This window comes from Lipophrys pholis (genome assembly GCF_963383615.2).
Source record: "Lipophrys pholis genome assembly, chromosome: 22".
NCBI lineage: Eukaryota > Metazoa > Chordata > Actinopteri > Blenniiformes > Blenniidae > Lipophrys > Lipophrys pholis.
The window spans coordinates 10,537,400-10,552,752 of record NC_137644.1 but is presented as its reverse complement, the minus strand read 5'-3'; the positions used below and the strand labels follow the sequence as shown (position 1 = coordinate 10,552,752).

Genomic DNA, 15,353 nt, shown 5'->3' with positions numbered 1-15,353 from the left:
GGCAGTGTTGTGCAGAAGAGCTCGAATCCAACGTATCTTGGAACAGAAGGATCCTTTGAAGATAAATACACCTGTATACAACCAAATGTACAATATTACGTCTCAGGAACATGACAAACTTGTTTTTTGTTTATTGAGCTGAAGGCCTTCAAACTGACTGACTCCTGTCAATGTCAGAACGTGTAGAAATCTGTCTTTACCATGACACCTCGGTGTAGGAGCTTTAAAGGGGAGACCAGAGATCAGACCAGGTGGGATGGCGTCCATATGGTCAGTTTTTCTTCATCACAAAGAGAAAGGTAAGTCACTTTGTAGTTGTTCCAATGCCATCCGATTTAAATCTTCTGTTTGAGTGAGCGCTGTGGCTCGTGTCCACAGTGTAATCAGGTTTCTTTGGAAGCAGCTAACACCCACTTTGTGGACTTAATTGCTCACTTTTCGAGATGGATGTGTTTTTCACAGGCGCAGCTTCATCACATCAGCCTCATCCGCTTCTTGATGAAGCCTCAGTGAGATGATCATTGACGGAATTGATGTTCCGCCAACAGACGATTCATATCAGCGTAAGACAGAACAGCCTGCTTGATGATCTGATGTGAGAACGGCAGTCCGGGTCATTTCAGGATACTCTGACTCAAATTAATTCTTCCCCTGTTGAACAAAGTCACAGTTTTCCTTTGTTGCGTTTTGGGTGTCCGTTTACACGACGGCATTGCATGGAGTCACTGAAAACGCTCTGACTCCGTCTCCATGGAAACAGGTGAAAATGCAACTATGTGAAAACACCCCATCTCCATGGAAACAGGTGAAAACGCAACTTTGTGAGAACGCTCCATCTCCATGGAAACAGGTGAAAACGTGACTTTTTCATAAGGCTCTGACTCCATCTCCATGGAAACGGTGAAAATGCAACTTTTCGCAAAAATGCTCCGACTCCATCTTCGGGTATACCCGGGAAAACGCAACTTTAACGAAACGATGCTACTGTGCATGCGCACCACGGCCATTGTAAGTAGTTCTTCTTCACATGCGCAATAACAATAATAACAACAATAACAACAATGTTTGCCTCCTGAGTATCATGACTCCAAGTCTATATGCTCCTGGGACTTGGTCTCTCAGATTGGTACTCCTCATTGTTGATGTTGTTATAGCGGATTGTTCTCTGCATGCATGCGAGTGTGGTTTCATTATAAAAACAGCACCGACTAGTGGCCTTACGTGAAAACTACATAATTTTCCACGTAAACAGACATCATTTTGAAAATGTTTTCTGAAAGGAAAATGTGAAAGTTATGTGTTTTCAGTGACAATGTGTTGCTGCAGTCCTCTTGAATCAAACTCATGAATCATTTCTGTGAATAATACATTTTTTTCTTTTTTTTTTCCTATCCAGACACTTCAATTACCAGCTTCAGTTTCACATACACAAAGACCTACTCGACTTTTCACTAACACAAGTTGCTGTGAAGTTGAAACCCGGCGCAAATACCATTTGAAAGAATGCCTCGAAGTTTTGATAAAGTCTTACGTAAATGCACTCAAGTACATAAAAGCTTTAAGTTCATCACGGCACGTCGTTTCTACCCTGAAAGCCACTCGGGAAGCTTTTCAGATCTCTTATCTAAAAAGAGTCAAACGTACCGAACACGCTGATTAGAGCACTTGTGCGCCGGCATAATGCCTTCGATGAGTCACTCCTCAGCGGGCCCGGCGTGCAGAATGAAATTGGGTCGGGAGGCAGGTGAAGGGGGTTCAAACGCTCTGCCAGCCTCACAGCTGTGGGCTTTCTCAGCTGTCAGAGGCTAAAGATGTGCCTGGAAACCCGAGCGAACTCTCGGCGGGCTTCTCGCCGCTCCGTCTAATTGCTCCGGCGCGCTGACGGAGGAGCTGTAGGAGTCAGGCAGATGGATGTCACATCAACAATGAGCCGTTTGATCGCTCTCCAGGACTCTTCATTTCCTCCGGCAGGACGTCACAGGTAGCTGATTTCGAAAGCAGCGTGAGCTCCGCTGAGGTGATTTTGCCGTAAACGGCTGGCTGTGCCGCCGCTCAGCGGGAGGCTCGCTGGAGAGTCATCCCAGCCTGACGATCGGAGTCAGAACCATTGTCTTCCACAGCAGAGGATCTCAACAGGTTGGGATTTACTCCTCGATTAAACCCTTAATGACAAGCTGCGGCCCCAAAAAGGACCAATATTCCACTTTTCAAAGCCTTTGAGTTAAAACACGGTTCAGAATGCGAGTCCGTTTTTTGGCCCCGTTACCACGGCAACGCTTCAAGGGTTAGAAAACGAGGCTTTAAAACATTTTCATCATCTTATGTCCACCTTATTTGCTCATCACTGACCCATCAAATGTAAACAGAACTGGAGTAATACGCCTTCTTTTCTTTGCTCTGGACCGGGGAAACGCACCACGGGGGGGGGGGGGGGACTCGGTCTGGGTCCAACATAGTAGCTGCTGCCTGTGTTGATTTATGTGGCGTCGTCTCGCCTGTCGACCCTCCAGAACGACGGTTTACATTTTCCATCCAGCTGATTCACGCCGCCGTTGAAGGTGGTAAACAGTAGTGTTTATGAAGCAGACAGACACGTTGGCTCGCTTCTCTTTGTTATTGTTCTGCCTTTCGGCCAGAGACGTCACTGTTTTTATGACTTTTTATGAGTCGGAGCTTCACACTCCATGAAATAAATTTCCCGACCCGTTATAAAATGCTGATATGGCAGCCGAATCTTAAGAAAAAAGAACTTCATGAAAGAAAAAAAAGCACTGCAGACAGTTTGTCACTACACATGGATAGTAGTTGTGTCATTTAATAGGTTAAACATCGAATGAACTATAAAGAAATCTTCCTTCTTTTTTAAGTTTTAGGAAAAATGTCTCAACACGACAAAAACTTTTCAATCAAATCTGAAAATTAACCAGCTGAAATCCTCTTTGTCACAGTGACTCTTGTCAGACTCATTGGCGAAAGCCTGACAATTCTCAGGCTGCGTTCGATGTTCTAAAACTCGCCATCTGAGGCCCCATTTGCACGTTTTCAAGTGAAAATGGGAAAAAAAACCTTTGTTGCACTCAAGATGTCTGTTAACACGACAACGGTGCTTAAATACTGAATTTTGTATTACCTCAACACTGAGGCATGCAGCAATGGTTATGTGTGGGCAAAAGGAAGACAATCACCAGTGTAAAGAGTGACGAGGCTGTGAGTCACTCCTGTACGTCTTCACTCTCGCAGAGAGCAAAGAGAGGAGGAAGAAAGTGTCTCTTTGCTCCGGTATTGATTGAGACTCTGCAGCTCTGCACAAAATCATCTGCCGTCATGTTGATCCTCATTTGTGTCACAAGTCCAATGAATGTGAAACAGACACGGTCCTGCAGGGGGCTGGGTATTTACTTAACGACACTGGCAACACAAAGTGCAGACTGACGGTATTTTATGTGTGTTGGAGCAGCTACATTGGAGGTACGGTAAATTGGATGAATTTATCTTATTTCCAAGCTCCAGTTTCCCTCCACTGAGTCAATAAACTGAAAGACAGCCCTACTTGAGTTAACACACTCGTCTCTTTATGAGTGTAATATCACTCTGCAGGGGGCCAGGTCAGCCCCCCCAACTACGCCGAGGCCCCCTGCAGGTCTGCAGCTTCTCATTAGAAACCAAAACAACTGGAACACAAACACCTTTAGGCTGTTTTGAGGACTGAAAACACAATCGGCACTATATATTCAATCCATCACGTGCAAACAGAACCATTTCTACTATACTAAATATATATGGACATATACTAGATATATGAAGAATGTATAAAATATCAATCAGACAACAAATTCTCCAACAAATTCTGAAATCTCATCCGTGGACGAGTTGCCCTACAATCTTTTTAAACAGAGGTTCCAGATTCCTCTGATCTTTTAACTCATCCGGTGATGACATAAATTCCTGTTAATTTAATGAGATTTTCTGTCTTGATAAAAGAAAAAAAGTTTAATTCAGCGGTGATAGAAGAAACATGCTGATGTGTGGCTGGAATTCAACGTGTCGTTCAAGGTCATGTGATGAAACATCGAAACGGCAGCCAGTGGTTGTGAGTTTGTTACTCTGCAAGCGATCGCTTCATGGAGGGAAAGGCTGTTATTTGTACCTAAACACGGTGAACTCATTGCCGACGCGAGAGTTGGATCAGCAGGGAAAAATGAAGATGACTCATTTGCGGCCGTCGGTTTCCACTGTGGTGAGACGAGAGCGGGTCATTGTTGGAGGGAATCACCTGGGCGACGCGTAGCGTCAGATGTGACAACAATGTCTGCTGCCCCGCCGAGTCTGTGGCGCATATGAAAGAGCAAAGTGGAGCAGGGAGCAGACGAGATGCAGGAAAGCAAAAGCTCCTGTGACAAAAGAAAGTAAGACCCCGTTTACATGGCACTGTTTCAGGTTCAAAATGTATTTGGTTTTTTTTTAAGGTTTGTTGATTGTTTGGTTATGTTTTTTTTTGTTTTTTTTATTTGCTGGTGTTTTGTTTTTTTTATTTGGTAGTGTTTTTTCAAAAAATTTTGAATTTTCTGGATTTGGTAGTGTTTTCTGAAATTTGTAGTTTTTTCACTTTTGTAGTGTTTTCTGGATTTGGTAGTGTTTTCTGAAATTTGCAGTGTTTTCTCTGCTTTGTAGTGTTTTTTGGATTTGGTAGTGTTTTTTGGATTTGTAGTGTTTTCACTTCTGTAGTGTTTTCTGAAGTTTGGTAGTGTTTTCTCTATTTTGTAGTGTTTTCTGGATTTGGTAGTGTTTTTTGGATTTGGTAGGTGTTTTCTGGAGTTTGTAGTGTTTTCTGAAATTTGTAGTGTTTTCTCTATTTTGTAGTGTTTTCTGGCTTTGGTAGGTGTTTTCTGGAGTTTGTAGTGTTTTCTGGAGTTTGTAGTGTTTTCTGGAGTTTGTAGTGTTTTGCACTTCCAGGCCAACATATCTTTTCCTTTTTTCCTGTTAAAAAAAAAAAAAAAAAAAAAAGCATTGTTTTTGCGTTTTCGTTTCATAAATGTTTCAGGTTTACGTGGCAAATGTTTTGAAAACAATGTGGTTTTCATGTGGTTTCCAGACCACGCAATGAATCGTTACTGTGTGGAAGCTCTGGGGTTAAAGCTCAATCTTCTGTCTGCTCAGGCAGACTAAATTCAAAGGGAAGGTAAAGTGTCTTCTGTCTTTGCAGCCATTGGGGGGACCGTGTGAGCTGCTCCAGAATGTTTCCGAGCAGATGCACATCGTCCCCAGAGGACGAAGCCTGCTGACTTTGGCACACCCAGACTTTTCCTGTCGCACCACCGAATATCTCGGAGTGAAATGTCAAACTGTTGAATGGTTTTTTGCCAAGAAAATCTAGAGCTGACATTCAAGCCCTCCTGAGAAATACCCGTCATTGTATATTTATTTATTTTATCTGTTTAATTAATTTAGTCCCCAAAAAAATATCTTTGAAAATCAATACATAATAGTTGTAAACTCCTTAATCCTTTTTAAAATCCTGATATACTGTGAAAATAAGACGTGCTGGTAATGGAAAACGCTTATAAACATCTCGACTGGAGCCCCTCAATTAGAATTCGGTGTCATCAAAAGGCCAAACTCTGCAGAAATGACTCGTAAAACAAGAACATAACATATTTTTCTCTCCTCTTCCCAGGGTCCGTGGCTTTCTTCTCGAAGCTTTATTGATTCTCCAGTTTCGCTCCATGACACACACACACAGGCATCATTAGTGGTTTTGTTTTTAAGCTTTAACAAAAAGTGTGTCACTAACAAGCAGCGAAATTAGATGCCTTGTGGCAGACGAGCCTGACTCCACGGCCTTGTAGTGTTTTTATTGGTCTTTCTCTTGAATCCAGAAAGAGACTTGTTTCTGCCACGTCCATCGTCTGTGCAGGATTGTGGTGATGTTTCATGCATGCATGACTCCTCTCGTAGTTTACAGTCTCTGGATTCAGTTTACCACGGCGCTCTGAGGTTCGTCACCAATTTTAAATGTCCAACACGTCATTGTTTGCTGCACACTGGTGTTGGATGGTCTTCTTTCTATACCCAGAGACTCAATCATTGGTGTTTCCTTATTTATAAGTGTACTTTAGGTCTGCTCCCATCCTAACTTCATGTCTAAAATTGTCTTTCATTGATTCTGTATTGCTTAAAGTGTTGATATTTTCTTAAATGTTTCGGCCAGGGCACTCTTGGAAAAGAGATTTTCAATCTCAATGAAGTTTTTTCTTGGTTCAATGAAGGTTAAATTAAAAAAAATAGTCCTTGGGGCAAAAATAAGTGTGGCGCTGAAGGATTTTGCCAGAAGACGGGATGACTGGCAGGTTTTAAGAGGACAAACTTGCGAGACTGAGAGACGGCCTCACCGTTATGAACTCCTCAGCTTACGTTTCAGTGAAGCACCCGGCCTCCTCCGACATATTTACGGCCTTTCTCCAACACGGAGGAGATCCCTGAGCATGCTCCCTGAAGTCCGACTGCTACGTAGAGCCCGTCCGCCTCCACGGGAAACACATGGTCTGCGTTACTCCGGAGGGAAAACAGGCGGCGTGCCGGCCGAGGCCACGCTCCTGCAGCTTACGGAGGAATGCCGAAAAAAAAAACAAGCGATAATGACTCGTCGCACTCGTCTGTGGGAGAGGAGGCATTCAAGCCGGGCCCGAAAAACAACCGCCTTCCGAAGCGTCGACTGCGCAAACAAAAGGGCGAATTTATGTGGGAGAATAAAACGGTGACGAGGGAAAACACTGGAGAGCGCACGAGTCCTGGTGCGACGCACAGTCGCAGCATAAATGATGCCGAGAGAAAGAAAACACGGTCTGGAAAGTGGAGATGAGAAGCATAAATTACTCGGAGCAATAAAATGCATTACAGTCAAGCTGAACGTGTCTTGGTTATGAAAATACTGTTAAATGAGAAGTGACAACTACAAACTACAAATCCATGGTGGGATCCATTGAAAGACTAAAACCACCACAGTCGTGAGGACGATCAGGGCAAAGGGTCACTGCACAGCTGAAGGGAAGCGACCGATTGCAGTGAGCGTGGAGATTTAATTGGATTTAATGTACCTAGTTTGATTTGCACCATAGCAATTGATCTTTGGCTAAGCCCCGCCCCCTTTAGTTACCGTTGCCAAAGGTCGACTATCATTTGATATGGTACGTCATTTTGGAAAAGTAACCGTTTTACTGTCAATCTAATTGAAACGCTGGACGTGACAGTCTTCACATCGACTCTAGGTCTTCTTCTCTACTACTATTTATGGTTTGGTTAAACCGACACAACATACACGCTGGGCTTTACCTGACTTCCCCACTCCGGCCCGGCCGAAAACCGCCAGCTTCACCTCCGGACTCTTGGCCATGACGGCGGCTGGGACCAGCGAGGCTCGGCGAGCTGATCGGTGAGCTCCAGGGTCAGCCCGCCATCCTCTCAACGGCACAGTAGGAAGCAGCGTCTGAGGAGACAAACACACCCTGTCAACAACTGCAACTGCCTGCGTTTCTCTATTTGGTTTTGTTGGATGAAGTCTGTGTGGGAGGTGGACGGCTGTTGCTCTGACATCTCCACTGTGAACAATCCAATTCCTTTGCCACAGCCTCTCTGTCCTTTCCTTGATTTTCCAGTAGCTCCAGGGCTTTCATATCTGCGCTGCGCTCAGGAGCTCAAGTGATAAAAGGCCTGTTTCCTTTGCCATCCATCCATCCTCTAAACCGACTGACTGAGCCAGTCCCAGATCCTGTTGTCCTTTGAGACTGTGGACGATCTCTTTGCCTGTCATGTGGCGGCTTCCGACCAGACATTTGAGCTTTATCTCTTCCTGCATCCTCAGTAATGTGCTTTCGAACAATTTGGGCGTCGAGAGGCGTTGGTTTTCTGGACAATAGACGAGGTTTAACCAAGACTAAACCAGGTTAAATTTTAGGCTCGGTGGCCTTTCTGAGTTCAGTCTGCATGTTCTTCCTGCCCAGTTTCCTCCCATTTCATGTTAAGAGTGTGTGTGACGTGCAACCTGTTCAGTGTGCTTTGCTTTTACCCACAATCAGCCAAGATGGACTCCAGTCCCCTCATTTAAGTTGAATAAATCAGAATAGAAGTTATGATTGATTTCTAGAATTAGGCGTGATAAAACAGGTGTTATTATAAGATTTTAATATCATTTAATACCTTGTACAAACATTGCAGCCAGTGTGAGTCGGCACGACTTCACACTTTTCCAAGAAAGTAGGTTATGTTAACATGGATAAAAAAAAAAAACTGTTTTCTTTTAGAACTATACCTGTGACAGTCACACTGCTTGTTTGTTTTATTGTTTCCGTTGACTTTCGTGAATAATCTGAGGGACTCAACGAAATAGTGTCAAAGTAATAATCATTTCTCATGCATTTACTTATTTCTGGAAAAGAAGCTGAGGGGACATTGTTGGAGACACTCGACTGATGTGCCTTCAGATGAACTTAATGAGTAAATCCATCATTCGACTGACCCACATCGTGCCGACGGCTCGGCTCACGTATCACAGAAACACAAAAAAACAACTAAGTCATTGATGTGTTTTCACTTGAAACACTGTTTAAACGGAATATTAAAACAAATCAGTTTGAATAATTTAAGGTACCTAACTCCTTTGTGAAGAAGTAACTGATGATGCTGAAAGGCAAAACCTCAAAAGACCAAGTGAGCTGGGAGCACACGGAGGCCCGAAGTCTTCCTTTCAAAAGGAAAACACAAGCGCGGCCCGATTAAACAAGCAAGCGCAGGCGTGTTTAATCAGAAAACAAGCCGCCGTGAAGTTATCTCGTCAGGTAATTGAAGCCAAACTTCTGGGTCGCTCGCTCTGTTTTTCCCCCCGACTTTTCACCGCAAAACAAACAACCGCCGAGGCAAACAGGGGGAAGCTGAACCTTGACGCCTGCAGAGGAATCCTGGGGCACACTCGCACAAAGAAGGGCGCATTTCAAATTCATCTTGTTAATTAGCGCAACAATCGACCAAAACATCCCATTTTGTTTGTTTATAATATCAATAAAGTGTGAAACTTGTCAATTCACAAGCAAATCCAAAGGCAATTCTCTTGTAAATGCAAAATATTGGAACATTTCTAATGACTATCAATCCTGTCAAAAGACCCCCCGAAAATGATATAATTATAGCTTAATAAAACCCAAAGCATTTCTGGAAAAAATTTTCTTGTTTATTGAGGGGAAACTGAGTTAAGTCATTTTGAAAAATAGAGGCAAAAATTGGATTTATAGAATTTAAAGAAAGTATAGAATATCTCAGAAAGCGCAGCCTACAGAGTTTCTTGGAAATGATCTATCTAAAACAAACAGAGCCAGATTAAAGTTCTTTTCTATTCATTATATTTATCTTTTTAGTTGTTTTCACAACATGAATTAAAAAAAAGATAAAGCCAAAAAAGTCATTTGGCTTTTTTTTTTTTCTTTTTCATGAAATCAGTTTTATCTTCTCATAAAATCCTCATAATGTGTATTATTGAAAAGACAGTAGCAGGACCAGATTTATTCATTTAATAACGCCACTCAGATAAGAAAACATGCCTTGTTGCTTCACAGAACATCATTTTGAATTCAATAAACTAAAATGTGTTTGACACCGCTGGTATGAACATGCGTCATCACTATTTACAAAAGATCTGTCACCAGCTGCTGCTTTCCACTTCAAAACCTCCTCATTCCTCTCTTGTTTGTCGAGCTAAAATAGGATCGGGTAAGAAACCGGGAGGGCAAAAAGAAAACCACAACAGATGACCAGTTCAGCACGAGTTAAACAAAAGCTTAATAACGTGTCCACACCGGAAGCGACTCCGCCAACGTCACGCTGGGTGAAGTTATTAGGTGGCAAATTTCCAGTTGCACAGACTTCAACCACACGTTGTTTTTATTTATTCTTACAGCCAACACACACACACACACACACTGCTTCAAGTGGAGGTCCATTCTCCGTCCATGTCTCCGGCTCAGCGGGGGGGCCGCCGCCAGCGCCCTAAAGTGTTATTTTGTGGTTATTAACGTGAGCTCTGCTGACCAGACAGTCAAAACACGGACTGATGTTGTAGCAGTAACAGTGACAACAGAAACATTTTGTTCTGTCCGGCTGGTTCAGTTCAAGGTGATTGACTATGTGTCCCTTTTCTCAAACGCTAGACAACCAGTTCACAACGTTTATTGTTTTCAGAGAGAATAAAGAATATTTTGGACCTGCCATTAAGAAAGACCCATCGATGTGTTCATATGTTATTATTCTGGCAACATTTATGGACAATAACCAAATTAGTTGACGCAACAAGCAGGAGGACGCCGCAGGAAAAGTCTGGCATCTCGTCGTGGCAACGTCAGGTTGAGGTTGGTGAATTTGGTGCAAACGTGCTTTTTGGAGGCTTATTGAGTTTCTTAAAGTCTGAAACTCTGTCGACACGACGACGTGTCAAGTGAAATCCACCTCGCTTTTGGGTTTTTGTTTCAGAAAAGTCTTGAAAATGATTTGAACAGTCGAGACACTGAAAACAAGGTAGTTTCAATGTTGAGCCACTAGTGGGTGCTGTTTATTTTTTGTATTGAAATCACACCGATGCAGCCAGAGGACAATGTATAAACATTAACAATAGCGAGTACATTTGTACATCCCAGGATAATCTGTCACTCTGGAGGAAACTGTTATTAGTGTCCATCTACTGAGCATGTGCAGAAGAACTATTTACTACATCCGCGGTGCGAAAAGTTACGACTCTGTGTCGTTGAATCTCCCAAATCTATAACCAACGTACGGTACTCTCCATTCATGAACTCAAGGCCGGTTTGCTGAGGAAAAAGACAGACGCGTCCATGCATGACAGGTTTATACTCGGTATTTTCTCGGCTTTGACACAGACGACACAACGTCACACCACAGCAGATCGCAGTGCAGGAGGGAGGGGCTTCGGCGTAGTGTTAAAAAAAAACAAAAAAAAAAACACTACGACTGGAAAAGGATCAACAGGGTCGACAGTTTCTGTTTGTTTGCTGTCATTTTGCCTCGTTGCTCATTTCCGTGTCCGTATTTTCTCTCTTTATATTTCACACCTATCGCTGTGGCCAGACACACACACACACACACACACACACACACACACACACACACACTGCAGTGATCCCTCGCTCTCCCACGCAGCAGCAGCAGGGAATCACCAGGGGAGCGGACGAAGACGAGCACACGGCCGTATCGCCCCCAATCGGAACGCGTCTTCACATTTTGCCATTTATGGCCTCCACCCGCTCCACCCTTCATCCGCTCCACAACAAGCCACAGGAGCGGCGGCTTCGGCGAGGCCCGCTAAGCCTAACACGTGGTCGTTTCTGCTGTGGGTCAGGGCGCACGCTCTGCCCACTGCAATGCACCGCCAAGACCAAAACAAGCCAAAGCGGCGTTTCAGGGGAGGGTGAAGAAAACGCTGCGAGCGTCCACCGGCAGCAGCCTCGTGCTGCGTGTGCTTGTTTGCCACTTTTGCTTGTCAGACAGGACGATCATTATCAACTTGATCTAAACCGCGTCCAGAAACAGACGCAGGCAGGCAGGCCGCGACACGCTCAGCTCAGCTCGGCGTGCAACCCGGAACCAAGAAGACGGTCCGAGTCCCTCAAAAACAACAGATTACCATCGTTTTTGTGAATCTAAATACTGGGGGTGTCATTTGCATCTTTTCCAGATGAAGGGATTAAAAAACCAAAACGTGAAGTTGGATATCATGGAGCTAATGCTATGCAGCTTTTGTTGCATTTGGGTGTCAGTTTACCCGACAACGGTGGAATTAAAAAATAAATAAATAAATGCTCTGACTCCTTGGAAACAGGGAAAACAATTTAGGGTAATTTTGTGTGAATTTTTTATTCATTCTGGCCCGCTGCGAACGACCAGGTTTGACATAATGTTGAATCAACAACTTGAAACACAATCCTTCATCAACCAGAGATGTTTTTGTTTTGGGTTTTTTCTGCCGATGACTGGCTTCATGTGGGAACTTCCTGTCTGGCTCGATCTCCTCTGAACAGCTTGATGCTAATTCTGTCCAAATGGCACAGATCTCCTCCATTGACCATCTGAGATGAGAAACCGCAAGCCTTCTCTGAAAGTGAGTCAGCAGCATGTTTGCCACCACATCTCGAAGGAGAAAAAAAAATAAAGTTTATCAAATCAATAATCTGATCACGAGTTGGCACGTCATAGTTTCACTTTGAATTACAGTTTTCACCCCGAACAACAACAGAATAGACAAAATGTATATTTGAATATTTCACATCTTCAAATATCTGTTCTGCTTTAACTTTAAGGTGAAAATATAAAGACTTTTACATGAAAGTATAAGAATGAAGATGAACATTTTTCCTTTAATATTTATGTAACTATTTCATCATTTATGCGTTTCAGTTCCAGGAAAGTTTTGCGTTTACACGGCAGCGTTTTGAAAATGGCAGAAACACTGAAAACTAGGCATTAGGATGGCAGCTCACGAGTTGGTGTTTGTTTTTGTAAAGAAACCACACACATACACACACATGCACACAGAGGACAAAATACTATAAATATTAACAATGGCGGGTACACAGACATTTGTATAGTGACGAGAAAATGCTATTGCTATTATGGGTCCCCAACTAAACCAGGCTTTGAATCCCTCCCTTCAATCTATCCGTCTGTCCTATCCTGTTTCCCTTCACCCCAACCGGGACAGCAGAAAGCCTCCACCCCCGAGCCTGATTCTGCAGGTTTCTCCCTTTTAAAAAGGGAGGTTTTTTTCCTTTCCACAGTCGTTTATGCTTGCTCATGTGGAATTGTTGGGTTTCTGTGCCTAGAAATGGCTGTTTTATTTGGCGTTATATAAATAAAGTTGTATTGAATTGACTCTCAACTATGAAACTACCAAGTCCCAGGAGAATATGGACTGGGAGTCCTGACACAAACGTTGTTGTTTTTGTCCATCTACTGAGCATGTGCAGAAGGGTGCACATGAGCAGTAGCCGTGTTTCAGAAAAGTCGCATTTTTTCCCCCCGTTTCCATAGAGACGGGGTCTGAGCGTTTTCAAAAAGTTCCACCTTGGGAGCCACTTTCCAAAAGTTGCGTATGCAGTGGCTCTGACCACCATTGTCGTGTAAACTGAGCCTCAAAACGAAACAAGGTTTGAAACCTCAAACACGTGAGATCCACGGCGTCTCTTTCTCTCAAGTCTTGTGTGAACTTGTGCACCTCTGTCCCACAAGGACTCCGTCCAAACTGTCAGACTGGGCACGTGCTTTTCTTTTCTTTTCCCCCTCCCTGTGTTCCCAGCTGGCTTTTGGGTCATTTTTACCCTGAGAAATGCATCTGGGTGGTGGTGCTGTGGTGGAGCCAGATTACAGACCTCGGCGCTCCAAACCATGGGAGGAGACCTGCTGCACCACAGGCTATAGAAAGACAGCAGACCGCACATCAGAATGCGTGCACTGCCTCAGCAGCCAGGGGGAAAAGATTTCTACTCAAACTCAACAGTGAAAAGACATTTGCTCTCAGGACATCAGCTGATCGTCAACTTTTCCAAACGTCGATGATTATTATTTTCTGGGCGGTGTCCCATCTAAACTTCCCTTTAAGCACCTGCCACAGTCCTCAGTCCCCAGTTTGACAGGCGCCGGTGTGCAGAGTGCTGCCTGACCCCAAACCCCATTGAGCTGTGGGGCCGTTATGCAACACTGGAGCCGCTCCTGAATGCCAAGTGCGTCCCTGCAATGGAAGCCCGGAGGAGAATGCGGGGCTGCAAAGTAGGATGACACTGCATATTCATGAAGCTTGATCCGGAGATGCGTCCCTGTGATTGTAATACACTTTGGATTTGTTCTAGTTTAATGACTATATGAGGGGGGAAAAAAGACTTGTGCCAAACACCCAACTGTTCAACCCCAATGAAGAATGTTAAATGAAACTTATTCACATCTCATGTCTGTAATCCCTCGTCTCATCTCAAAGGGGATCACACAGTTTATGACCTTCCATCAAGGTGTGACTCTGTTAAAATATGAACCTTCATGGCGGCGAAAAGACGCGCAGTTTACCTGAAAACACCTGCAGAGCGACTTACCGGGGAGCACCTCGAAGCAGCGACGATCCTCGGCGGTGATGGTCTGATCAGGTGAGGGAGAACAAGGAGGAATGAGGAGGTGGAAGTTACCCGGTCCCCAGATAGAAAAAGAAAAGAAAAAAACGCTTTGCGCGCAGCTGCGCACCGCTGGATGGAGGAAGAGGAGGAAGAGGAGGACCCGAGCTGGAGGTGCGCAGGGCGGATGAGTGGACGGATCCTGTCCGGGAGGAACCGAGCAGCTCGACTGGGAGTGAATGAGGCTCTAAAACAGAGAGTCAGTGGAAATATACGGAGAGGAGCTACTGGAGTTTCTGCCTCTGACCGGACTGCTGCCACTGCGTGCCGCTGCATGACGCACAGAGGCGAGACAGCGTCACCTCGTGGCCATCAGGGATAACACAGGCTTTTTTCAAACCGATTCATTGATTCATATCAGAGGTCTTCAACCTGTGGCTTGTAAAGATGGTTTGTAAAGAAACTTTTTGTATATATACATAGCTATTGCTTTTTAGGTTTGTTTTTCTTAATTTCAGAGCAGCTGCATCTTTTGTGGCTCCAGACAAATTTTATTCGGTGGGAAAATCTTGAACTATATCTCTGTTGGTTGTAAAAGTTGCAAACCCTTGATTTATATCTCAACAGGAATTAATTATTGCGTACCAAAAATCCCCCAGTCAATCATTGATTAGATTCACATCAATCAAACCATTTCACATTATAATATTTGAATACAGATTGACAATAGAGAATAGAGTGAGAACAGAGAATATTTTGTGCATTTATTGACAGAAACCTATTCTTTTCAGTGTTATGAGATGGAATAAGGGCCGTAGGGTGTAGGAGTTGTTGGCGTTCCAATTTGTTGCACCAATAATTTCTCCAAGAAGATCAATAAAATATTGTCATTTTCTCGTTTCTGTAAATATCAGATGAAATGATCTGTGTGTTTCTCAGCTGAAGATTATGAAGGCAGTTCTCCTCAGACAGATCCTGTGCTGACAGTGAGGCAGAAAGCCTGGATGGTTTTCTTCATGTGGATAATGGGCTGGATTCCACGTCTTGTTGTCTCACTACATTCAATCAGGCAGGCAATGATTGACACCTGTTCTTATTTTTACCACTCCCTTCTTTATGTCTGAATTCCACCAGACATAGCAGGGTGTGCTTTTATGTGTCGTTCACTTAGAATGAGTCTGGAAAGTCTACATTTTCAAGTTA

General features: G+C 43.8%; 1 protein-coding gene across 1 annotated transcript in view; it reads right to left on the bottom strand.

The window, feature by feature from the left end:
• rerg (RAS-like, estrogen-regulated, growth inhibitor) overlaps positions 1-14,473 on the bottom strand; it is a 33,663-nt gene extending 19,190 nt beyond the window's left edge. Inside the window, exons 1-2 of the mRNA XM_080492091.1 lie at positions 14,136-14,473; positions 7,330-7,483 (exon numbers count right to left, since the gene is read on the bottom strand). Of these exons, the coding sequence (XP_080348217.1) occupies positions 7,330-7,390 (61 nt within the window). The 5' untranslated portion in view covers positions 7,391-7,483; positions 14,136-14,473. The remainder of the gene's footprint in view (positions 1-7,329; positions 7,484-14,135) is intronic.
• Between the last annotated feature and the right edge of the window lie 880 nt (positions 14,474-15,353).